At 42.6% G+C, this 27,255-nt stretch overlaps 1 protein-coding gene across 1 annotated transcript in view; it reads right to left on the reverse strand.

The window, feature by feature from the left end:
* Positions 1–27,255, reverse strand: part of abat (4-aminobutyrate aminotransferase) — a 141,451-nt gene that overhangs the window by 89,083 nt on the left and 25,113 nt on the right. The window contains exon 2 of the mRNA XM_052021901.1: positions 8,483–8,594. Coding sequence (XP_051877861.1) covers positions 8,483–8,552 — 70 coding nt within the window. The 5' untranslated portion in view covers positions 8,553–8,594. The remainder of the gene's footprint in view (positions 1–8,482; positions 8,595–27,255) is intronic.

The following is a 27,255-nucleotide window of genomic DNA, read 5'->3' on the forward strand; positions in this document are numbered from 1 at the left end:
AACTATGTCCTGTGACTGGGACAGGGAAAGAACAGATCAGGTTATGGGGGGGTCTGAAGACTTCTGTGAGGAGTATGGGGGAAGTACATATTGCCATTGGATATAAGGAGTGCTGCAGGAGTCATTTACTTTGGGGAGATGGCACCTTCCATTCTATTTCACTGTTGGGTTTGTCAATTTGTGGGAAACAATGTCAGGCCTGCAAGTCTGATCCCAAGAAGAACACAGAATGTGTAGGAGTGAAACTGAAAGAGAAATTACAAAAGCAAAGACCATGAAAAAAATACTGGCAAATAAAATAGATTAAAAAATCCAAAAAATGTTTCATAATTACATGAAAGCAAGAGGATAACCAAGGGAAGAGTTCAGCCATTTTAAAGGACTAAAAAATTAACATGCATGGAAACAGAGGATGTAAACAGTATTCTAGACAATTACCTTGCGGCTGTCTTCACAAAAATGGGGGACTATGCTAACATTGTAGTTAAGGAGAAAGGGTTGATAAAATTGGATAGGATAAACAAAGTTCAAAAAGTAAAATAGGATTTGATTCTTTGAAAATAAATTGCCTTGTGCAGGCTGTCAACTGAAGGAAGGAAATCACATTGGCTCCAACAAACATTTTCCAAACCTCCATGGCTACAGAAGAGGTGTCAGGACTTGAGGACTGTACTATTTAGAAAGAGAGGAAGAGATAAAATGGCCAGTTAGTTTAAATTCAGGGGTAGGCAAATGATTGGAATCAATTCTGAGGGGCTGAAGGAATCTTCATTTGGAAGGGCATCAATAACTCAGGAGCAGTAGGTTAGCATGGATATTTAAGGGGAAGTTAGTGTTTGAGTAATTTGATAGAATTTTTTTAAGTTATAAGAAGAGTTGATTAACGCAGCATTTTAATGTAGTCTACATGGATATAAACAAGACCTTTGATAAGGTATCGCATGGCAAGCTAGCAAAATGTCCTTAGGATCCAAGGGAAAATAGACAATTGGTTCAATGGACGGAAGGAAAGAGTAATGATTGATGGGTATTTTTTGCATTTGGAAGGCTGTGTGCAGAGGGATTCCACAGGTCTCAGTGCTCAATTTCTCGCTGTTTGTGGAAGTACACTTTTAAAATTTAGACTTAAATGAAGGTGGATAATAAAGAAGTTTGCAAATGATATTGATTTTGTGGTTGTGAAAACAGCACAAAAAGCTTTAGACTGCAGGGAGATATCAAAAGTCTGGTTAATTGGGCAGAAAAGTGGCAAGTGGAACTCAACCTAGTAAAATGCATGGTGATGCATTAGAGGACTTGGAACATGGTAGGGGAATGCACAGTACTGGGATGTGTGGAGGAACAGATGGGCTTTGCAATGTGTGTTCACTAATCCTTAAAAGGTGGCAAAACAGGCCAACAACATGGTTAATAAGACATATGGGATGCTGTCCTTTATAAGCCAAAGTAAAGAAAATAAGAGCTTGGAAGTTATATTAGAATGATAATACTAGTCAGGGAACAGTTTGAGAACCACATCAAGTTCTGGTCACAACATTAAAGGAGAGATGTGATTGCACAAGAGAGGGTGCAGAGGAGATTAAGAAGGATATTGCCAGGAATATTTTAGCCTTAAGAAAAGACTATACAACCTGGGGGTTTCGTCTTTGGAAGAATGTTCTTGTACTATTACCGAAACACAAATTCAGAGCTGCAGGCCTATTTTAGGAACAAGAATGGAAACATCTTTACATACTGTAAATTGAACACTTGGTCAAGATTCAAGGGCATATGATGCTGCAAAAGCTTTGAGTTAACTAACAGAAACAATATTATTTTTAATTTATGGAATGCAATTGCTCTAATGGTCTGTGCACACAGACTTCCACAACAAACAACTTGACTTTTGTCGCGTTCAAGACAAACTAGTGAAGTTTAAAGCTGTTCATGATGAAACAACAATTCTTTTCCAACATTTTGCTTATATCAAATGATGTTGTAAATCACAAGATCTGAAATCAAAACACGACAAAAAAAAATGCCCACAAGTAGAGTTACAGCTATCATTCTATTTCACATGGATAGTTTTTACTAACCTCTTTGCACTTCCATTATGGATACTCATTGATGCAATAAGAACAACACATTGTATTATACATCACATTTAATGTCATTGAAACATTCTAGTTCTGTTATTGAAATAGTTCTTGTAATGCAAAGAGTAACTCAGAGACCACTACGAATGATTTGGATATAGGAATTCAAATCCTACTGCAACAACTAAGGAACTTGAATTTAATTAATTAAATGAATAAGAAATAAAAAAAAAGGGCTGACTACCCATGCATTTAAAAAAAATCACACTCAGCCGAAACTAACCCACGACATCCTCTACACTAAAATCTAGGGTTGTGTGATAAAAAATTGAGAGTGCTGTCTCAGAGGATCATCAAGTGAAAACCTGATAATTTTGTCATAGTCATAGAACCATGCATTTCAGCTAACTCCTGGGGTTCTTCCCAGATATGACCTATTACACTAACAGCACAAACCTAAAAGATAGTGAAAAAGTGGCAAGGATTGGAAAACATCAACATAGACTTACACCACATGATCCAAGGTCATATATGGACAAGGAAACCTACTGATGATGATCCTTTAGCACTACCCCATGGGGAACCCCATTTAGCAGAAGCAATGAGAGTAGCAACGGCCAAGAATTTATTCTGGATGGGGCACTGGAAAGTCCATCACCAAGAATGGTCTGGGGGCACCACTAAAATCTAAATAAATTGATAGAAATGACACCACACAAAAGGCTTATGGAAACCAAGTTCATCTTTACATTGAACACACTCTACCTCACTTTGCATGGCTCTGCTGCTGCCTTAAATGAGATGAACAGTTCCACCAGCCCAAAACTGTGCATCATTCAGGCACTATAGGTAGTAGCTGGAGTAAACTCATGGCCTAACACTTCCCTCACTCTACGTTTGCCATGAAGCTAGGAGACCCACAATAATTCACAAAGAAGTGCAGAGAGCTTGCCAGAAGCCACATCAGATACATCAAAAAAGGTGCCAGCCTGGTGAAGCTCAAACACAGCATCAAATGCAAGTTATACTAAAAAACTGAAAAGAAATTAAATCCAACCCCAAACTGCCAAAGTCCACCCATTTCCAGTTTTTACGGAGGTGGAACTAGTGAAGAGAGCCAGCGCAATAAATATGCTGACTATTTACATATTTTAAGTCTGGAGTCTCACATTTAAGCTGCTTTACAGCTTTCACTCTGGTTGGATGGATTTTCCATGCTGCAGGAAATTCAGCAGCTTCAGGGAGAAGGTGCATGATTTTATAGTTCTAATAGTGAGTCAGAAGGAGGTGTATGTATTTCCCATTCTCCCAGATATCTTTCCTTCTTGATTTGAATTGGACAACTGATTCTGCCTCAGATCCAACATCCCCAGCATGCAAATATCTCCTGGGGTTATGGATTTAACCCCTGGATCTGTATTACCCCACCACCAGGATTAAGGAACTCGAGATTAGACCTCTCCCTGGGGTAAATTCCTTTGTCAAGATCAGGGAATGGAAAGTGCTGGGTACGGCCACTGAGGTCAGGGACCAGACTCCCACCCTCCCACTAGCAAGCAGCTCCACGGCAGTGTGACAGCCAAGCCTGTCAATCCAGCTGACTATCAGGTGGGGATTTTGCCACAAAGAATGCATCCAGTGTAATCTAAACTCCATAATAAACAAGGAAATCCAATCTTCCAGATTTTTTCACCAAATCTTGCACTCTAACCATAAACCCCATCCTTGTCAAGATTAGAGGTTTCATTTCCAAAAGTTTATATATTGTTGTATTGCTGCCAAGACAATTACAATTTATATATATATGCATAAGACATTGCTTAAATTCTAAATACCACTGTCATAAATGACTTCCTTATCTGGCCACCACTTGTGCCTATGTTTCTTCAGGAAAAACAGTTGAGTAAAAAAATAAGGGGACACCCTTATTACCAGGGTGCACGAGTTGAAAATAAACAAGCTGCTGGAGGAATTTACTGGGTCGAGCAGCATCTGTGGGGGGGGGGGGGGGGGGGCGGCGGAAGGAATTGTTGAAAGAATTCCTGTCCTCCCACAGATGCTGCTCGACCTGCTATGTGATTGCTTTTTGCTTCAGATTCCCGCAGTCTCTTGTGTCTCGTTAAAAATAAAACTGAGTTCACCAAAATTCCCACATACTATCATGAGCTATTTCTGAGAAGTTAATCTTGGTCATCTAGTTTCCAGAAGGTAACCAGGGTTGTTCAAATAAAAGGCAGCACTGAGGATGGAGGCATTGGAAAAGAGTCATGCAGACGTAGACATGCACAGACATCCCCATGATCATAAACCAGGTGTACATAGTGGGAGTGGAGTCCCTTAAATTGAGAATGGTGAAAGAGAGCAAGTATGGCAGTGTGCACACAGTCTACAATGCTATGCACATCAGGAAGTCTGACACATCAGCACTGTTATCTTGTTTTGCTTAACAGTAAAACAATGACAAGGTTTTATTAATGTGTCACCGTCACCCTCACAGTCATCCTTTACAGTATTAAAACACATCTTGATGGGGAAGATAAATCAAATATTCCCAACTTCAAAAGTTTCTGCTCTGAAAGGAGATAAATAGGCAGCAATAGTATTTTTAAAAAGAAATCAGGGATTTGAATGTCACTGGCAAGGCATTTATGGTCCATCCTTAACTGTTAGTTAAAAAAACCAACTGCATTGGTTGAATGATCTGAAAGGTATTTCCTCTGTCCTTAAAAGACACCAGTGAACAAGATGGATTTTACACTAATAAATTTTTAATGGTTACTATTACTGAGATAAGCTGTTATTTTGAAATAAGTTATTTAATTACTTGGATTTCAATTTCTTAGCTGCCATGGTGGAATTTAAACTCACGTCTTTTGGTCAACAGTCCTGAACTCTGACTGCTTGTCTACAGAATTGACCACTACACTACTGTATTGGGACCAAAATCTCAGACAGGAAATCAATATCAAATTGGCTCTGATTCATTGTACTCAAGAAAGCCAGCTGCATTAATGGTGATATGAACTCCAAATACTTGGCAGAAACAGTTTGGTTGTTGTTAAAGTCAGCAAGGTGCCTTCCTTGCCGATATCCCACACAGAATTTGCCATTTTGCATTGTAAATCAGGATTCAGATCAAATAAAAGGTCCTTCTTTATACAAGTAAATTAGGGTTCAATGATGCCATCAGGCCCAAACTGCAAAATTAATTCAGTAATATTGTGGTGAAGAAAGCAGAAGGAGGATCAAGGACCTAGACAGACCATTTAAGGTAATATTTTACTTCCCTTTGGCGCACAGAGGAGTAGGAAAGCTTGTTCAGGCACCAAACGTAAAGGTTAGGTATTCTCTGCTCTGGCTTCTCCACATCACTTCATCCAAAGTCCTCTCCCTATAAATGACTTGCATCAATAAGCTTCCAATTCTTGCTGGATTACTGCCCAATCCACTTCAGGCAGAGAACTGAACAGCAGGATGCAGACGAGACCCAGGAGTTAGAACTGCCATTCTCACTCTGCCGGTGTTGGAAAAACTCAATACTTCCCTTCAGGCTTGTTTAAAGAATGCAACAAATAAACTCCCCAAGCGTTCAATGAGTGCTCACATCTGGGGCATTAAATATCATGCAAGTTGGCATGAATAATATGATATCATATTAGTAAAACTGTGGGATGGGAGAGATCCAAAACTGCAAATTTTATGCAAAAGAGAAGAGTGGTGAGAGGCTAATCTTAAATTAAATGTGCATAAAAGATCATGAGGTACACAGTTCCACTAGACAATTCATACTGGTATCGATATTTTTTGGCATGATTTAGATTCATTCCCATTGCCTTCTGAGTTCCTTTGTTCAGCTTGCTGATATTTATGTGTGTTCTTGGTTTTAAAGATGTTTACTCCAGCAAGCACTTAAAGAATATCAGCATCTTGTGGAGGCTGCTTAATTTGAAGCTACATGAAGATGGGATGTGTGTGTTACCTGCTGAAAGGAAATTGATTTTTTCTCCTTTTAGGGATTTGGCTCAGTGATACCATTTTTATGATAAACTCTCAAACCAGTGTTGGAAAAATCACCTGGGAGCCTTTCTATCCCAAACTGGAGACTCTGGTCAGATATAATGGGATATTTATTCAACAAAGACCTTCCTTTGTTCAGCTTAATATTGGTTTCAACAGACTGCCTCTTCAGCCAAATGAGAAACAAGACTGATATGGCTATGTTATAGCTGAGAAAATACCATTCCCTGAAACAATGCCACATACCAAAACAGAAAGATGTTTTTGGTGAATGGATTCTGAGTTGTTAAAACAAAATTAAATCAGTTATCAGCAGAATGAGAGGATATTATGAACTGTTCTTTATCTATTCAGTTTAGAAAACTGGACTGGGCAATGCAGTATGTTTGAGTAACCCAATGAACTGTAGAACAGGATTACATAAATCGACTGCTGTAAACCTCAGGCAGACTCTCATATAGTTCAGTAGACCTGAGTGAAATACAAATGTAAGCACTGAAATGTGCTGTAAATTGGAACATATAGATTAGAACAGATTTTATGGTGCTGTTTCCAAAATTCAATGTGGGAGAACAAATGTATAAACCATAATTTAGTTAAAATATATTTAGTTCAGTGAAGTTGCAACACAGGCTATTTTCTGTAAACAAAACTCTCAAAGTGATGCTGACAGTTTTGCCAGGATTGTGTCTGCCAGTGTCTTCCAATACTGATCTTTGCCAGAGTTGTACAGCCAGTGGATGAGCACTACATTATATGGATGGCTGCAAGCGCCATGCGACAATTCTTTGGTACTTGAGTCAGAAATCTTTGGTAGCCATTCCCCTAACAATTCCTGCTCTGTCTTTGCTAGTGTAGCTAATTGAGGAAGAGTGCTCCTCCAGGAAGCTGATAACCTGTCCAATGATAGCTTTGAGCAATATGGATATCTGGGTCAGGAAAGAGATGCTGTCCTTTGCAAAAAAATGTCTAATGTTGAGCAGACATATCAGATACCTGTCAGACTAAATTTTTGACACTTCTTCCAAAAACAGGGCCTTAGTTTATTGTCTTGTGTGAAACCTGGCACCTCTGAAAAGCAATATAGGGTTGCACAGAGCTTCTACTCAAATTCACTTGAATCTTCAGGTAACAAGCAACTTAGTGGGGAAATGCTAGGTTGTGAGTTTAGCAGTTAGCATAACGCTATTACAGCACCAGCGACCTGGGTTCAATTCCGGCCACTGTCTGTAAGGAGTTTGTACATTCTCCCCGTGTCTGCATGGGTTTTCTCCGGGTGCTCCAGTTTCCTCCTACGTTCTAAAGACGTACGGGTTAGGAAGTTGTGGGCATGCTATGTTGGCGCCGGAAGCATGGCGACACTTGCAGGCTGCCTCCAGAACACTCTATACAAAGGATGCATTTCACTGTGTTTCGATGTACATGTGACTAATAAAGATCTTATCTACTTTTGGTGGCATTTTCTGGGGGAGGAATACTAGACTCGGAAATTTTTCTGCTCTTCCATGTGATGTGCCAAAAGCCTAAACCAGAAGAATAGAGAGATGGGCTACGATTTAATATCTCCTACATGATAGGAGAACAATCGGTAAATGTAAGAAATGCATCATTTTAAAGTAACAGAAGTATGACAATGGATAACTTGCACAGGCCATTTAGAGTTATCTGAACTTGCACTTCAAACAGCTTATCAAGTTTCCAAAATTCCACTAGCCCATTTTTTGGAATTCCTCTAGAATTGCTTCAACATGCTTCTTTTCTTTAAAATTGCCTTCAGCTATTAAGCTTATATTTACTTATTCTAACCTCTCTTTTGGCTCAGTGTCTGTTTTAGTAAGGCATTCTAGTGAGTCACTTTGGTGAGGCACCTCATGAAGGTGCTACATAATTACAATGTACTACAAAATTTGAGCTTTCTTAAAGACACAATAAACTTCAGAACCAATGACTGAATATCTTGAGCACTTGGCTTTTACTCAAGATATAAAATAAGTGATCTTAAGTTTGGGTGTTAAATGATATATATAGGAGCCAATTGCAGATCTGTGTATTTGTTCCTTGATATTTTGCCATTCTAAGATGCTTTTTAGTGAATAGAGTAAGGTGACAGGGCCTCTATCTACTTCTGCTGCTTAGCAACCTGCAAAAGGCAAAAGAAACCAAGCACTTGCCCTTAAGGAATTGATTTTATGCCCTGATTTCTTCCTAATGTCTTTTTGTATAGTTTCCCAGCTCTATAATTAACAATGAAGCATCATACCCTGGAAGAATGAATGGCCAAGAGAGCCCTCACGGCAATAAAGCAAGCATCTGCATGTAGAGACTGAACGGATCATAAAAGAGGATAACAATTTGTACATTTCACATAATTTCTTGGAGAGAATACTCACGGGGCAGAGAAAACTTCAGATTCTGTTGCAATATGCAAGTTAGTTGCCGAGAGAGGAGAGTGGAAGCCATCTTAGGTTTCTGAAGGTTTACTTAGAATCCCGGCTGACAGCTCTGCACAGAAAACAAACATCATTCTTAATAGGGAGTCCTTATATAATCAGGCATAACATGGGTGATTTTTCATGCTTATCAGCAGTGAGATTTCACTGCTATTTTGTACCACACATCTTCGTGGCCCAAACAACTATGCTAACTAAAAACTTAGGAGCAGATTCCACATTACAAAAATAAACAGGTCAATGACATTCAGTGGAAGACTCAATCAACCTGCTGCTGTCTTCTTTCAGACAACAATAAAACTGGAAACAGGATCACACAGAAATGTTCACCTTAACAATGCCTCCATTGAAACAATATGGAAAATGAATAAGCCTTTTAAGCATCCTTTCCAGCTATGCACTGCGAGTTGTCATGGCATGTTAAATAAGTTGTTTATGAAAAACATTGGAAAAATGTATGGTTTTGCTAATTTTATTAAATTTAACCAAATACGCACATATGCAAGGTTTGCTTCATTTAATTTCTAATTTCAAAGAAATAAACTTTATTTAAAAAGAGACTAACAAGCAGATATAAATATTTTCACTAAATAACAGGTAAAACAGAAAACCTTATTCCTCAGAATAAAAAAGAGGGAAAATGATTTAACGGGATCCCATTTCCCATATTTCTTTTAAACTCACCAGTGCCCTGTTCCTGCAATCCTTTTAAACACAAGTGGTTCACTGAAAAATTCATTACACTATTGTGTGACATCTTATAAATAAAAGTGAATTAAAAGTGGGTTGAGGAATTAGTTGAGTAATATCCAATTGTCCAGAAAATCTGCCAGTCCAGCACCAAATTCCAAGGGTTCCGGAAGATAGGAGTTTTCTGTACTTGTAAATCTCGTGCTTACCACAGATTTAGAGCAATTAAGGAACCCATCATATGAATGCCATTGAACCAGTGAGGTTTCTTTACATAACCACTCCCTTAATTTTTGGGTGTGGCGACTCACCGTCTAGTCGGGCGAACCGGCTCGGCAGTCGGGTCGCGCGGCGTCGGAGCGACGAGGCCCAAGATGGCGGCGGGCCTCGTCTTTCCGAGCGATGGGGAGAACCCGCGCGCGGGAAAGTCCTGATGACGTAGGACTTACATCGTTGCTGGTTGTTTTGGGCGTGAACGTTCTCCCTTAAAGGGCCCGCGCAAGGCGGGAAAATAAACCAGTTCTGTTTGGCAATCCTCCGAGTAGAGTTTTGTTTTATTCCGCGGTAGCAACCGCTACATTGGTGACCCCGACGGTCCAAACGGCTTTTGGACCCGCAAAATGGACGACAGCGCAGCAGCCAACGCAGTGGCCCTCAAGCTGCCCACCTTTTGGACACTTTGGCCCAGCGTCTGGTTTGACCAGGCCGAAGCGCAATTCCACCTTCGGCAGATCACCTCTGACTCCACGAAGTACTACCATGTGGTTAGCTCTCTGGACCAGGAGACAGCCGCCCAGGTTGGAGACTTCATCCAGTCGCCTCCGGAGGAAGATAAGTACCTGGCTTTCAAAGACCTTTTGATCCGGACCTTCGGCCTCTCCCGTCGTGAGCGCGCCGCCCGCCTGCTTCATCTGGATGGCCTGGGGGACAGATCCCCATCCGCCCTAATGAATGAGATGCTGGCATTGGCCGAGGGACACAAGCCATGCCTGATGTTGGAACAGGCCTTCCTCGAACAGCTCCCCGATGACATCCACTTGTTGTTAGCTGACGCCGACTTCAGCAACCCCCGTGAGGTGGCCGCCCGGGCAGATGTCCTGTGGAGGGCCAAGCGCGAGAGCGGTTCGTCCGTCAGTCAAATCACCAGGCCGCGAGCCTAACGCCCGCCTCGCCCGGCCCCAGCAACCGAGCAGCCACGCCCCAGGAACGCAGACGATGACACGGGTGACCAGCTGTGCTTCTACCATCAGAGGTGGGGTGCGGAGGCCCGTCGATGCCGCCCACCCTGCAAGTTTCAGGGAAATGCCAGGGCCAGCCGCCGCTGATGGCTACGGCGGCTGGCCGCCGACAGGGCCTCCTCTTCGTTCAGGACAAGAAATCTGGACGGCGTTTCCTCGTTGATACTGGAGCGGAGGTCAGTATTTTGCCCCCGACAGGCCGCGACACTTGTGACAGGCCACCAGGTCCTCTACTCAATGCCGCCAACGGTACAACGATACGGTCTTTCGGCACCCGTACGCTTCAATTACACTTTGGCGGCAGCCGTTTTACCTGGACCTTTACCCTTGCCACCGTCGCCCGACCACTCCTAGGAGCCAATTTCCTTCGGGCCCACAACCTGTTAGTCGACCTGCGAAGGAAGCGGTTAGTCCACTCTAGCACTCTCCGGACCTATCCCCTGGGAGAAGTCAGCCCACCAGCCCCGTGCCTGGACTCCATTTCCCTTTCTGGCGACGATTTCGCCAAGCTCCTAGCCGAATTCCCATCGATTTTGGCACCTTCGTTTACAAATTCTAGGCCCACACACGGGGTACGACACCACATCATTACCACAGGGCCACCCCTTCATGCCCGAGCACGACGATTACCTCCAGACAAGCTCCGCCTGGCAAAGGAAGAGTTCCATCACATGGAGGAGCTGGGGATTGTTCGCAGGTCAGACAGCCCCTGGGCCTCCCCCCTGCACATGGTCCCCAAAGCCACCGGAGAGTGGAGGCCCTGCGGCGACTACCGCAGGCTGAATGACGCCACCACCCCGGACCGCTATCCCATCCCTCACATCCAGGACTTCGCAGCGAACTTACACGGGGCCCGCATCTTTTCCAAAGTGGACCTCGTTAGGGGATACCACCAAATCCCGGTCCATCCGGATGACGTCCCCAAAACTGCGATTATCACCCCATTCGGCCTGTTCGAATTCCTTCGGATGCCGTTCGGCCTTAAGAGCGCCGCGCAGACCTTCCAGCGGCTGATGGACGCGGTAGGCCGAGACCTGGACTTCGTGTTCATTTACTTAGACGACATACTGATCGCCAGCCATAACCGCCAGGAACACCTTTCCCACCTCCGCCAGCTGTATTCCCGCCTCCGCAATTTCGGCCTTGATGGCCCGCCTGAAGGGTCCTAACTGGGTTGACGAGCTGCCTTGGGTCCTGCTCGGCATACGCACTGCCCCCAAAGAAGACCTCCGCACTTCGTCAGCTGAGCTTGTATACGAGGCACCACTAGTTGTCCCCGGGGATTTCATACCTGCCCTTCGGGACCAAGGGGAACAACCCCCAGCAGTCCTACAAAGACTGTGCGAGAAGCTTGGCGCCTTGGCCCCGATTCCCACCTCACGGCACGGTCAAGCCCCATCCTGCCAGCCCAAGGAACTACGGGACTGTAAGTTTGTTTTCGTTCGCAGGGGCACACCTCGGGCGCCATTGCAACGACCATACGCGGGACCGTTCCGAGTCATACGGAATAACGGATCCACTTTTATTTTGGACATTGCAGGCAGGGAACAGGTTTTCACGGCGGACCGCCTCAAACTGGCCCATTTGGATCTGCAACAGCCTGTCGAGGTTGCCACGCCGCGACGCAGAGGCCGCCCCCCTAAGCGGCAGCTGGCACAGCCCACGGACCTTGGGGACTGTCTCGCCGGTTCTGGGGGGGGGGGGGGGGTTGTGTGGCGACTCACCGTCTAGTCGGGCGAACCGGCTCGGCAGTTGGGTCGCGCGGCGTCGGAGCGACGAGGCCCAAGATGGCGGCGGGCATCGTCTTTCCGAGCGACGGGGAGAACCCGCGCGCGGGAAAGTCCTGATGACGTAGGACTTACGTCGTTGCCGGTTGTTTTGGGAGTCAACATTCTCCCTTAAAGGGCCCGCGCAAGGCGGGAAAATAAACCAGTTCTGTTTGGCAATCCTCTGAGTAGAGTCTTGTTTTATTCCGCGGTAGCAACCGCTACATGGGGAACAATTTCTAAAAGTATTTGACCAAACCAGAGTTACAGACATTTTATCAACCATGCCAAAATGATAACCATTCTGATTGAGAAGTGTGAAAGGATTATTATTAAAGGTTCTGGGAAAAGACTTGCCTGGCTATGGACACATCTGTCATAGAATGCAGCTCCTCATAACTTAATTGGTTAACATGTGGGTTTATAAAAGAAAAAAATCAGGCAGAGTGAAAATCCCAATTTCTAACCAGAAGCAATAGCACATTACTTACAACATAAAAATCACTGTTACTGTCCATTCTCTCATTATTCAACAGGAATCAACTCATTTGTGAAATCCACCCTGCTTTATATCCTAATTATCTTTGTTGCTTTCAAGTTGCTTTCCTCAAATGTAAAAATTAAGTAGTTACTGATGTCATGAAATATATTGTTTATGTACACTGTAAATAGCAAAAGAGCCAACAGACACTAGTCTGCATCATTGCTTAGTTGATTTAAATCTACTGTGGTGTCCTAGTTTTTACAAATTTGGCCTATGCAGTATTCAGGTATTGATTTTTGGCAGTAACAATTTAAGCTTTTACTCAAAACTCCAACAGTCTGAAAATGCAGATGTAGTGACTGTACCAAATTTACAATTTTAGTACATCTCTAACTCAAATTCTTGTGGCTTTCATCTTAATATTAATTAGATTCCAATTTAATTGAACTGTTTACAGTAATTCCTTGACTTCTGAACTTTGGGCTATGCGTCTTTGATTTACGTGGTTACTTTTTGCTATCATGAATAGTATCCCATTCTCCATGCATAGGAATACAGTACCATAGTACCCACAGATGCACTTAACCCAGCTTTTTCAATTTATGAAATTTCCATTCAATGAAACATTTTCTGGGAACCTGTCCCTTTTGTAAATCAAGTGGATGTTCACCCACGTGCAATCTCCTCAAAGTCAAGAACTATAGAAAGGGAGTAATTTTTTCTAAATTTCCTCATATTTCTAAATCATGTACGCCAGATCATCAGAATGGATTTGGCATTATTTTAAAACTGATGGGAGCTCAAAATAAAAGCAAATGTCAGCTACAATATCAAGTGGAAAATGAAGGCTACTTTTCCATAGATGTTCTCAATGTTAAGCTACCAGATCTGCACTTGGTCAAATTTGTCTTTTTCTAAAATAAAATAGAGACAACTATTTGCCTGTATGTTCTTTACTCCTTCAGATATTCAACAACGGAATCCATTTCTGTAGTACAGGAAATACAAAGAAAATTATTCTGGTCTCCCTGTTCCTACTGACTGAGATGCAGCCTGTTCAAAACATCTTGCTAAATATTATTTGCTTATACTTTGAATTTCTGCTCACTTTCTCCCTTCCAGTTGTGCCTCCAGTGTTTATATTAACCTTATCAATAGCAGTTTACCAGCCCTTGCGGTAAAACATGTTATTGTGGCGACTCACCGTTTAGTCGGGCGAACTGGCTCGGCAGTCGGGTCGCGCGGCGTCGGAGCGACGAGGCCCAAGATGGCGGCGGGCCTCTTCTTTCCTGAGCGACGGGGAGAACCCGTGCGCGGGAAAGTCTTGATGACGTAGTACTTACGTCATTGCCGGTTGCTTTGGGCGGGAACAGTCTCCCTTAAAGGGCCCGCTCAAGGCGGGAAAATAAACCACTTCTGTTCGACAATCCTCCGACTAGCGTCTTGTTTTATTTCGCGGTAGCAACCGCTACATTATCTTCATTATATGGAAACCTGCTAGCTCTACTTCCCCTACTTCTTTTTGTGCCAAGTTATATCAATGAATTTCAAACATATTAATGAATTTCATGAGCACTGCACACATCCAATACCTGCAATGTGATGTATTTCCTATCGCACAGCATAAAGGAAAGCTTGCATTTATATAGCACACTTCACAATCTCAGGATTTCCAAAAGCACTTTGCAGCCAACATAATGCTTTTTAAGTCTTGTAATAAGAAACCAAGAGCCAATATTCCCACAGCAAACAGTAATGCAATAGTTATACAATCCATTTTTTTCAAGATTTGTTTCAAAGACTAGCTTGTAAACCAGGGATAAATACAGAGTCGTTAATACTACTATGCAATACTTAACAGCTTCCCCCACGTTAACATCTCCTTCAAAAAACTGCATCTCTGATAGTCAAGCACTTGCTTCCATCTGAACAGGACAGTTAGCTTAGATTTTTGAGCTCAACTGTTTGGATTAATATTGGAAACTTGAACTTCTGATAGAGAAGCAACTGAGACATTGGAAGATTGTGTGGTCATATACATTCCACAATTGTATAGTATTATTAGAAATATTTTAAAACATTTCCATTTCATCTTTAATCCTTGAAAATTAAACAACTATAGATGCTGGACATCGGAAATAAAAACTGAAAATGCTGGAAACACTCAGCAGGTCAGGAAGCATCTGTAGAGAAAATTAATATTTCAGATCAAAGACCCTTCATACATTTTCTGTTTTTATTTCATCCTTATTCCTGCTTTTTTATTCTAAACAATGAACTGTAATCATAAGGCATAGGAGCAGAATTTGGCCATTCGGCCCATCGAGTCTTTGCTGCCATTCAATCATGGCTGATTTATTTTACCCTCTCAACCCCATTCTCCTGCCTTCTCCCTGTAACCTTTGATGTCCTTACTAATCAAGAACCTATCAACCTCTGCTTTAAATATACCCAATGACTTGGCCTCCATAACTGTCTGTGGCAATGAATTCCAGATTCACCACCCTCTGGCTAAGAAATTCCTCCTCATGTCTGTTCCAAAGGGATGTCTTTTTATTTGGAGACTCTCAGAATAAAACTCTTAGAATATAGTGGTCCTAAACTCTCCCACTACTGGAAACATCCTCTCCACGTCCACTCTATCCAGGCCTTTCAATATTCGGTAGGTTTCAATGAGAGCCACCCTCATCCTTCTAAACGCCAGTGAGTACACCAAATGCTCCTTACACATTAACCCTTTCATTGCCAGGATCATTCTCGTAAACCTCTCCAACACCACCACATCCTTCCTTAGATATGGGCCCAAAACTGCTCACAATACTCCAAATGTGGTCTGACCAACACCTTATAAAGCTTCAGCATTACATCCTTGCTTTATATTCTAGTCCTCTTGAAATGAATGCTAATATTGTATTTGCCTTCCTTACTACTGACTCAACCTGCAAGTTAGCCTTTAGGGAATCCTGCACTAGGATGCCCAAGTCCTTTTGCACCTTCAATTTCTGAATTCTCTCCCCATTTAGAAAATAGTCCACACCTTTATTTCTTCTATCAAAGTGCATGGCCATACTTCCCTACACTGTATTCCATCTGCCACTTTTTTGCCCATTGCTTTAAGGCAGCAAAGAAAAGAGCAGTTATGTTGTAAAATTATTATAGTAGGGCAGGGCATACACCTGTAGATTAAAGCCTCAATATCTTCCCACACCCCTGCCCCATCTCATCATAATTCCTCTTCCAACATTGCAAATCGGTTTGCTCCAGTTATGGTCCCCCCCCCCCCCCACCAAGGTCCCTGCGTTTTGTTAACTCTGAAGTTAGTTAGAATTGTATTTATTCGATCCAAATGGAACCTAATCAATTTAAAAGAAATCAGTTTAATTAAAATTGTTTAAAGCTTTTTACTGTCTGTTTCTGGTGTATCTTAAAATAGTAGTTAGATTGACCTTAGTATATATCATTACATTATCTTTATGTGGATATTCTGTGATTGTAATTTCCTTGAGGGTGGGTGTGTGAAATTTTATTGTAGCCATTCTAACAGGTCAAGTGAACTTAAGTGGAACAAATTAATTGCATAATTGTACTTAAAATATTTTCCCCTTTTACCTTTCATGTGGAAATCATCACTGGCTCAGTTTATTTTAATATGTTTATTAATGCTCAAGTATAAACTCCACCTCAAAATTGAAATCTCACATGAGGGAATTAAGTTAATAAAAAGCATCTGAATGAACACACCAGCATTGTACATTATGAGATGCTGTCTTTCAGATGGGACATTAAATATAGTCTGTTTTTTGTAGTCGCATGAGCAGGATTTTGAATCAGATTGTTGGAGGGTATTAAACACATTTCTGCACACAAGAACAGCTTTGGTGTGCGTCCCTGTTTTCCAACTCTCCACCTCTTGCCCCCACTGCACCCACCACTAAACCACACTTTCTCCACCTTCCCTGCAATATCTCACCCCAGTTGCACTTGCCCCTGCCTGTCTTTTCTCATGCGGGCACACAAGGAAGAGGAATTATTCCCAGTATAACTGGTCAGCACTTACTCTTCAATCAGCATCATTAGAAAATTATCTGGTCATAATCCCATTAATGTTTACAGTAACTTGTTAGGCACAAATTGGTTGTCACATTTCCTACATTACAACAGTGACTATATTTCATTTTCAGTGAGTGGGAGCCGGGACTTGGAATGAGAGGCAGGATTTTTCAAAAGGGGTGAGTCTCTGTGCTTGGTGTTCATTTTCAGTGAGCAGGAACCTTGAAGAGGCACACTTGCATATTTTTAGCAATAACTGGCTAATTAGCACCAGTCAATAAAAAGCTAGCGTAAGGTGGAGTGGCCATTGTTGTAATGGTTCAGCGTTAGAGTGGGGAACTGAGGCTTTGGCGAGAAGAGGCTGAGTACATGACCTAGGTGGGGGAGTGCGAGCAGCTCTGTAAAAAGAAAGGTTTCAGCAAGAAGGCACAGGCAAAGTCTTTATTTTGTTGTCTGTAAATCCTTAGTCCTTGATTCAGTATAGGCAGGATTGCAGTTAAGGCAGTGGAATGCTCCTCCTGTAAGATGTAGGATATCAGGGAATCTCAGTCTCCCTAATAACTACATCTGCAGGAAGTGCACCCAGCTGCAGCTCCTAACTGACCAGATTAAGGAAATGGAGCTGGAATTGGATGTACTCAGGACCATCCGGGAAGCTGAAAACTTCATAGATGAGACTTTTACCGAGGTGGCCACACCCAGGGTATAGGCTTCAGATAGATGGGTGACCACCAGGAGAAGGAAGGGGGAGTAAGCAGTCTGTGCAGGGTTCCTCTGTGGCCATACCCCTCAGCAACAAGAATATCCCTTTGGATACTGCTGGGGGAATGACCTATCAGGGCACAGCAGCAGCAGCTGCCACCAAATGAGTGGCACCGGCCGGCTCTGCGGCTCGGCAAGGGTAAAGTCAGGCTGAGCAATAGTGATAGGAGACTCGATAGTTAGGGAGACAGACAGGAGATTCTGTGGCCGCAAAAGAGACACCAGGATAGTGTTGCTTCCCAGGTGCTAGGGCTGAGGATGTTTCAGAGCGACTGCAGAATATTCTCAAGGGGGAGGGTGAGCAGCCAGAGGTCCTGTGTAGTGAGTATAGGGAGATAGGAAAGAAGCTGAAGAGCAGGACCTCCAAGCTAGTAATCTCTGGATTACTCCCAGTGTCCCATGCTAGTCAGGGCAGGAAGAGGATGATAGAACAGATGAATGAAAAGATATTTATTTATTAGTCACATGTACATTGAAACACACAGTGAAATACATCTTGTTGCGTTACTTGAGAATGTGCTGGGGGCAGCCTGCAAATGTCACCACGCTTCTAGCGCCAACATAGCATGCCACAACTTCCTAACCTGTACATCTTTGGAACATGAGAGGAAATTGAACCCAGGTTGCTGGCACTGTAATAGTGTTATGCTGAGTGGCTGAGGTACTGGTGCAGAGGACAGGGTTTCAGGTTCTTGGATCATTCGAACCTCTTCTGGGGCAGGAAGTATCAGGAGGATGGGTTGCACCTCAACTGGAGGGGAACCAATATCATGGCCAGGAGGTTCACTAGTGCTACTTGGGAGGGCTTAAACTAGTTTTGCAGGGGGATGGGAACCAGAGCACTGGGTCAGAAAGTGGAGGGATTGAGAGGAAGATAGATGTCAGGGCCAGTAAAAACAGGCAGGAGCAAAGTAATAGACACAATGGGACAGACAGTTTGAAGTGTGAAGTGTGTGTATTTGAATGCTAGGAGTATTATGGGTAAGGGTGATAAACTTAGAGCATGGATCAATACATGGAACCATGATGTTGTGGCTATAACAGAGACTTGGTTGACAGAAGGACAGGAATGGATGCTTAATGTTCCAGGGTTTAGATGTTTTAGAACAGATAGAGAAGGAGATAAAGTGGGGAGGGGGTGTGCCTGGGGGAGTTGCATTACTGATCAGGGACAATAATCACAGCTGCACTCAGAGGGGACATAATGGAGGGCTTGTCCACTGAGTCTATATGGGTAGAACTCAAAAATAAGAAAGGCGCAATCACTCTGATGGGATCATACTACAGACCCTCTGGTTGCCAACAGGACATTGAGGAACAGATATGCAGGCAGATTAGGGAAAGGTATAAAACTAATAGGGTTGTTGTCATGGGGGACTTCAACTTCCCTAATATAAACTGGGACCTCCTTAGTTTAAGAGGTTTAGACAGGGCATAATTTGTTGCGTACCTCCAGGAAGGTTTCTTACATCATTGTCGATAGTCCAATGAGAGGAGGGGCCAAACTGGACCTGGATTTGAGTAATGAGCCTGGCCAGGTGACCGACCTTTCAGTGGGAGAACAGTTACCACAACTGCTTAAGTTTTAAGATAGCTATAGATAAGGATAAATATGGACCTTGCGGGAGAGTATTAAATTAGGTCAGGGCAAATTATGGGAGCATTAGGCAGGAACTAGGGAGAATTAATTTGGGAACAGCTGTTTTTGAGCAAGTCCACATCCGATGTGGAGGGTGTTTAAAGACCAACTGCACAGAGTACAGGACAGGTATGTTCCAGTAAAAAGGAAGGACAAGAGTGGCGAGGTAAGAGAACCTTGGATGTCGAGAGACGTGGTGAATTTAGTCAAGAAGAAAAAGGAAAAGTATGTAAAGCTTAGGAAGCTCGGATCAAACCGAGCACTTGAGAATTATAAAGAAGCCAGAAAGGAACTCAGAAGCCAGAAGGGAATTAGGAAAGCCAGGAGGGGCCATGAAAAGTCCTTGGCATGTAAGAATTAAGGAGAATCCAAAGGCATTCTATACAGACATCAAGAGCAAGAGAATAACTAGGAAGAGGGTAGAATCACTCATGGATAAAGGAGGGAACATGCGCTTGGAAGTGGAAGAGGTAGGTGAGGTCCTAAAAGGGTATTTTGCATCAGTATTTACCAAGGAGGACATGGAGGATAGGGAGATCAGTGTGGAGCATGCTAATATGCTAGGGCATTTCAAGATAAAGGAGGAAGTAGTGTCAGGTCTCTTAAAGAGCATTAAGGTGGATAAGTCCCCAGAACTTGATGGGATACACCCCAGGTTATTGAGAGAGGCAAGAGCTGAGATTGTTGGGGCCTTGACCAATATCTTAGTGTCCTCTCTAGCCACAGGCGAGGTCCTGGAGGACTGGCGAGTAGCTAATGTTGTTCCATTATTCAAGAAGGGAAACGGATAATCATAGTAACTATAGACTAGTGAGTCTCACGTCAGTGGTTGGGAAGTTACTGGAGAGGATACTTAGGGATAGGATTTATGAGCATTTGGAAAACCATAGCCTAATTAGGGATAGTCAGCATGGCTCTGTGCAGGGCAAGTCGTGCCTTATGAGGCGACAAGGGTGATTGATGAACGTAAAGTTGTGGATGTTGTCTACATGGGTTTTAGTAAGGCAGTTGACAAGGTCCATCATGGGAGGCACATCCAGAAGATTGTGTATGGGATCCAAGGTGAATGGGCCATTTGGATTCAGAACAGGCTTGCCCATAGAAGACAGAGGGTAGTGGTCGATGGGACTTATTCTAGCTGGAGGTCTGTGACTAGTGGCATTCCTCAGAGATCTGTACTGGTTCCTCTGCTGTTTGTGATGTATTTAAATGACCTGGATGAAAATGTACATGGATGGGTTAGTAAATTTGCAGATGATATGGTGACGTGGATAGCGTAGAAGACTGGCAAAGGATACAGCAGGATATAGATCAGTTGTAGATATGGGTGGAGAAATGGCAGATGGAGTTCAACCCAGCCAAATCTGAAATGTTGCACCTTGGGAGATCAAATGTAAAGAGACAGTACACTGTTAATGGCAAGACCCTTAACAGTGTTGATGAGCAGAGGTATCTTGGGGGCCAAGTTCATAGCTCCCTGAAAGCCACTAAACAGGTTGATAGGGTGGTAAAGAAGGCATATGGCATGTTTGCCTTCATTAGTCAAGGCACTGAGTTCAAGAGTCAGGAAGTTATGCTGCAGCTTTATAAAACTTTAGTTAGGCCGCATCTGGAGTATTGCATTCAGTTCTGGTTGCCCCATCACAGCAAGGATGTCGAGGCTTTGGAGAGGGCACAGAAGAGGTTTACCAAGATGCTGCCTGGATTAGAGGGCATATACTATGAGGATAGGTTGGACAAACTTGGGTTGTTTTCTCTGGAGTGGCAGAGGCTGAGGGAAGATCTGATGGAGGTCTGTAAGATTACTAGAGGCATAGATAGAGCAGGCAGCCAGTACCTTTTCCCCAGGGTTGAAATGTCTAGTACCAGAGGGCATGCATTTAAGGTGAGAGGGGCAAGTTCAAATGAGATGTGTGGGGCAAGTTGTTTTTTTTTAAAAATGTGTGTGTCTATATGTATATATGACATAATACACACACACACACACACACACACACACACACACACACACACACAGTGGTGGGTGCCTGGAATGCGCTGCCTGGTGTGGTGGTGGAGGCAAATGCGATAGGGGCACTCAAACAGTTCTTAGGTAGGCACGTGAATGTGAGTGAAATGGTAGGTTATGGACATTGTGTAGGCAGAAGGGATTAGTTTCGTTGGGTATTTTATTACTAATATAATTGGTTCAGCACAACATTGTGGGCTGAAGGGCATGTTCCTGTGCTGTACTGTTCTATACATTTCTAATTAAAATTGGCTGCAATGAGCTGAGGGACGTCTTGAGGCCATGAAAGGTGTAATATAAAAATGAAAAGTCTTTACTGTTACGTTTAATAGGGATGAATTTTGACCAAGAGCCAGGGAATCAATTAATAAGTTGAGTGCATTTTGTAAGCACAAATCTAAAGTGAATGTACTGCAAATGCAATATTAATTGCCAAAGGGAAAGTTGAAAGAGTTCTGGGGATCTTCATTCACTCAAATCTCATTAGTTTCAAATTATGTGAAACAGCAATAAAGCAAAATAAATAGGCTGCCAAGTTTGTCAAATCAGAGATCCTACTAAATCTGCAGGGTGCCCTGGAGTAGGTTTTACAATCAAGCCTCAAGAGAGAGCACAGAGGCTGATTCACTGCTATCATAAGAGAATTACAAAGTATAATTTGATAGCTAAAAGGTCTTGAGACTTGAAAAGATATGCTACAGAGGGGAACTCACTCATGTAGATAAATTTTTAGTTGCAAAGAAAAGGAAATTAAACTTAAAACAATGCTTTTAAGTGTGCCTTTGCAACATATGAAGACAAATTTAGGAAAGACCTCACAAAGTATTCACTTATGTGGAAGATCAATAATTCGAGGGCCAGGGTCAGGAGTTTTTAAGACCAGGACACGGGAGTAATTTAAAAAACAACAGGGGAGTTTGCCTTTGCAAACAAGTTTGTGACACCTGTACTAAACCTGCTGTAATTGCCTTTGCACAAAAACTAACCAAGCTTCACATCCAAGCATGCTGTGAGAAATCAAGAGGCTTTTAAAACTTGGTTCCACCAACACTGGATTCATTCCCAAAGCCTTTGGATATGTTAATTCTCAAATTATTTCAGGAGCAAAACACTCCCTCCATTCTCTGCACATTCATATGCCTATTAAATGCCTTTATCGTATTTGCCTCCACTACCACCCCTGGCAGCACATTCCAGGCACCCACCACTCGCTGTGTATAAAACTTGCCCCGCACATCTCCTTTTAACTTACCCCCTCTCATCTTAAATGCATGACCTCTTGTATTAGACATTTCTACTTCAGGAAAAAGATACAGGCTGTCAACTCCATCTATGCCTTCCAATCTTATAAACTGTTATCAGATTTCCCGTCAGCCTCTGCTCCAGAGAAAACAACCCAAGTTTGTACAACCTCTCCTTATAGCACATGCTCTCTAATCCGGGCAGCACCCTGATAAACCTCTTCTGCATGCTCTCCAAAGCTTCCACATCCTTCCTGTAATGGGCGACCAGAATTGAATGCAATACTCCAGATGCGGCCTAACAGGAGCCTTATAAAGCTGCGACATAACTTCCTGACACTTGAACTCAGAGCCCTCGACTAACAAAGGCAAGCATGCCATATGCTTTATTTACCCCTCTATCAACTTGTGCAGCCACTTTCAGGGAGCTATGGACCCCAAGATCCCTCTCTGTACATCAGCACTGTTAAGGGTCCTGCCATTTACTGTCCCTTTATATTTGATCTCCCAAAGGACATCTCACACTTAGCTGGATTAAACTCCATCTGCCATTTCTCCACACTTATCTGCAACTGATCTATATCCCACTGTATCCTTTGGCAATCTTCTACACTATCCACAACACCACAAATTTTATATTGTCTGCGAACTTACTAACCCACCTAATCACGTTTTCATCCAAGTCATTTATATATACTGTATCACAAATAGCAGAGCTTCCAGTACAGATCTCTGCGGAACACCACTAGTCACGGACCTCCAGCCAGAATAAGTTCCATCAACCACCACCCTCTGTCTTCTATGGGCAAGCCAACTCTGAATCCAAACAGCCAAGTCACCGTGGATCCCATGCATCTTAATCTTCTGGATGAGCCTACTATGAGTTGTCTGCCATAAACAAACTTAATAGCTAAACCTTAATTGCTAATAAATTCTAAAAGCCACACAATATAACATTTTAGGATAATGGCAGCATCTCATCCTCCACCTGGGCAGGTTGCAGCCTTCCACATTCAATACTGAATTCGACAACTTCAGAAAACTTGCTTCATCTGTCTGTATCACAACTGGCCAAATCAGTTTTTGCTCTTTCCATTAGGACAGCTCGACCTGCCAGGCATATCGAGCAACTCTGCATTTTGTAACTTCTATGTTCCTTAGTTTGTGTGCTCAAGCTTCCATCATTTCCTACCATATTGTGTTTCTACAGCCTCCATTTACAAAGCAACCAGATGACGTCATTTAGATTTTTAATCTCCATAGCAACCCTGGTCTCAGTCCAGATATTTTAGTCCTATCTGTCACCTCAATGCAACTTAAAAACAGCTTGTTTTCTCTCTTTCCCAGTTATAACACGGAGTTTTCATCATGAAGGGCAACTCTTTTTCTCCTTCTACAAATGCTCTTTGACCTGTTGACTGTTTCTAGCAGTTTAAATCCCACTCTCTCCTCCATACCCATTCTATGCAAAGTTATGTAAAAACAACAAGATGCTGGAGGAACTCAGCAGTTCAGGCAGCATCTGTGGAGAAAAGCAGGCAGTCAATGTTTTGGGTCAGGACCCTTCTTCAGAACTGAAGATGGGAAGAAGGGAAGCCCAATATAAAAGGGGGGAAAACAGCAGTGATAGGTGGATAAAAGAGAGGAGGTGGGGTGGGCACAAGGTGGTGATATGTAGATGCAGGTAAGAGATAGACAGGTAAGAGATAGGTGATAGTCAGATGCAGGAGAGGGGAAAGCAGATCCACGAGGGGATAGGTCAATGATATGGAGGGAGGCAGCCCCATGGGAAATAGAAAGGTGAGAAGAAAAGGGAGGGAGGCTAGGAAAGGGAGGAAATGAAAAGAAGAAACATGGTGGGGTGGGGGGGGGGGGGGTGGTGGTTGAATTTAAGTGGGAGAATTCAATGTTTATGCCATTAGGCTGTAAAGGTCCCTAGATGGAAAATGAGGTGCTGTTCCTCCAGTTTGCGTTTGGTTTTCTCCTGGAAGTGGAGAAGGCCGAGGACCAATGTATCAGTTATGGTGTGGGAGGGGGTGTTGAAGTGACTGGCAATGGGGAGAGGTAGATCGCGGTTACGGATGAAGTGCAGGTGTTCTATGAAACGGTCACCTCGTCTGTGTTTGGTCTCACCAATTTAGAGGAGGCCACACCTGGAACACTGAATGCAGAAGATATTAGGGGAGGTGCAGGTAAATAACCTCCATTCAGGGACTGAAACAGTCCTTTCAGGTGAGACAGATACAATGAATTTATTACCATTGCACTGACATTTTCTGATCAAAAGATCCAATAATCACAAGAATCCATGCTTTATTTAAAAAAAGTATACACTGTATATTATTTGCAGTAATCATAAGGCACTTGGATCCTGTGCATTTTACTATACAGACAATCATTTGCAATATTGTTAGCAATAACTGGCAATTCCATGTATTTGTAGGATATGTCCCTGGCAGTGATTTTAACATAAGACCTTTGGGAAAAAAAATGTGGATTGAAATCTGTTTAGACAGCCAACAAGCAATAATGCGTTGGCATCACAAACATCAATTTCAATGCTTCAGAACAGAACATACTGCGGAACATGCATTATTTTATTTTTTGCAGATTGCCACAAAATACAGCTTAGCCCTGCACTACTGGGGATCGTATTCCTAGATAACCATCTGTATCATGATTTTCTGTAACACAAAGCCACATCATCTGCACACGAGTCAAGAAATGAGAGTTGAAAAAAAATATAAATTTTGTATTTATTGTTTTGTTACATAAATTCTGTGAGTGAATTTTTATTCTGTATCTCAGATTCTTTGGTAGTGATTTGTGAATCGCATGTTATGAGCAGAGATGAGTTTCTATGCAATGTTTTTCTCTCACATTAAGCCATTTTTAATCAGCAATGACGAAGTGACCCACTACCATCATTTAACATCCGAGGCCAACATTAGACTTGGCAGATGGACAAGGTTCATGGATTGGGCAAGAGTTCCCTCTTTGGCACTCTTTCCCCCCCGCCCCCCCTCACCAGCCTATCATTCTCCTCTAAGCTGGATCCACCTATTAACCACCAGCTCTTGCTGCACACCTTCTCCCTCCCCCCACCTTTTTCTACGGGCTATCTCCCCTCTTTCTTTCCAGTCCCAATGAAGGGTCTCAAACCAAAACGTTGACTGTCCATTTCCTTCCATAGATGCTGCCTGACCTGCTGAGTTCCTCCAGCGCTTTGCAAGTTGTTCCAGATTTCCAGCATTTGCAGTCTCCTGTCTCCATATCAGGAAAGGGATGGGATTCTCTCCATATCAGGAAAGGGATGGGATTCAAGGATCGGGGTTCATGGAAGAAAGGTGGTGTAGAAGGAGTTTAGGGGGTAATGGGTTAAAGTGGGAGTAAAGGCTGATGGATCACTTTAAGGAGCTAGCCATGGCTACTGGGGGTCTCCACAATGCAGCACAGAGAAAATGCCTTGTAGATGAAGAGCACGACAGTGCTGCACTCTGAGATGTCTGTTCACATGTCCCTGGACTGGAGAGGGGGTGGCAAAATAGGGACATGACTGTGTCTGCCAATCCAATCGACATGGTGACATTATGTCCAAATCTTATTGCCCCACAGTATTGAGTGACTAAGACAATTTGTTCTTTCTTTCACATTTTGTGTTTATTTGTTTCCCGCAAATTCTGCATCTCAAATATTTGGCTAGTGATTTATGAATTCTGTAAGGGTGGATTTCTGTAACCTGAATGGCCATAACATGGGGGTTGGTTGTATTTAAATAATTGAAACCATATATAAAAGTATCAAACAAACAATATTGTCTGAGAGTTACACTGTAGATTCAACTGGAACACAAATCCCACCTATGATTACAAAGAGAGTAATGCCACTGATAGAGAAAATCAACTATTGCATGCAACATTGAGAAGTTAGTTGCACTACATCACCATGAAGCCAATCCATTGCCATGAAATGCAGAGGAATCTAAGATCCTACAGCCAAAACTCCATTCCTTGCTGCAACAAAGTAACATTTCAACCTTACACAATGCACACCATTGATTTCTTGCAGCAGAATTGACTAGTTAGTATCAATGACAGATGACCCAGAGACTCATCATGTATTTTGCATATGTTTCATTTGTGGTTGTTTTTTTTTTACAGCTTCAAATGTTCCAAAGAACAGATGACTTTTTTGATACATACGATAAACCAACATAGAATTGTCAAAGCACATACACATCACCACAAGAATTTTAACCTTCATTGCTTGAGTTTTGATGATGCCTATTTCTGGATACAATTTGTTAAAGCTAACTAAGAAAGAACATTACATTCTTGATCCAAAAGATATAGCAGGCTGTTTTGTATTCAAGTTGAGTACACATTCTCCCTGGTGCTGAAAAACAATTTAACAGAACACAATGACATGATAGAGAAAATTATAGTATAGGCTGCACACCAAGGTGACTTCTGTCATCTACATTTAAAGTGCAAGGAAAGAAAGATCAAAAACTGCATTTGGCATATCGGAAATATTCCTCCACCAACAAGAGAACTGGCCTTTGTATTTCCATGACCTCCAATATTGTATCTATTAAAGCATTAATCTCTGCATGATTTGTGATTAAGATGTTAATTAGTTTCCATCACACAACCATCAAGCAAAATAATGGATATTCCTTTATTTTACAAAAATAGTAGCTACCTGACTCAGTTCCTGCTTCAGCTTTTGAACATAAAGGCTTGAAATCAAGTATTTTCAAAGGGAGTGGAAAAGACAGCACAAAGTATTTCCTTAGGGACCAGACAGCACTACAGAGAATTAGAGGGACAAAT

The sequence above is a fragment of the Pristis pectinata genome, chromosome 8, assembly GCF_009764475.1.
Source record: "Pristis pectinata isolate sPriPec2 chromosome 8, sPriPec2.1.pri, whole genome shotgun sequence".
NCBI lineage: Eukaryota > Metazoa > Chordata > Chondrichthyes > Rhinopristiformes > Pristidae > Pristis > Pristis pectinata.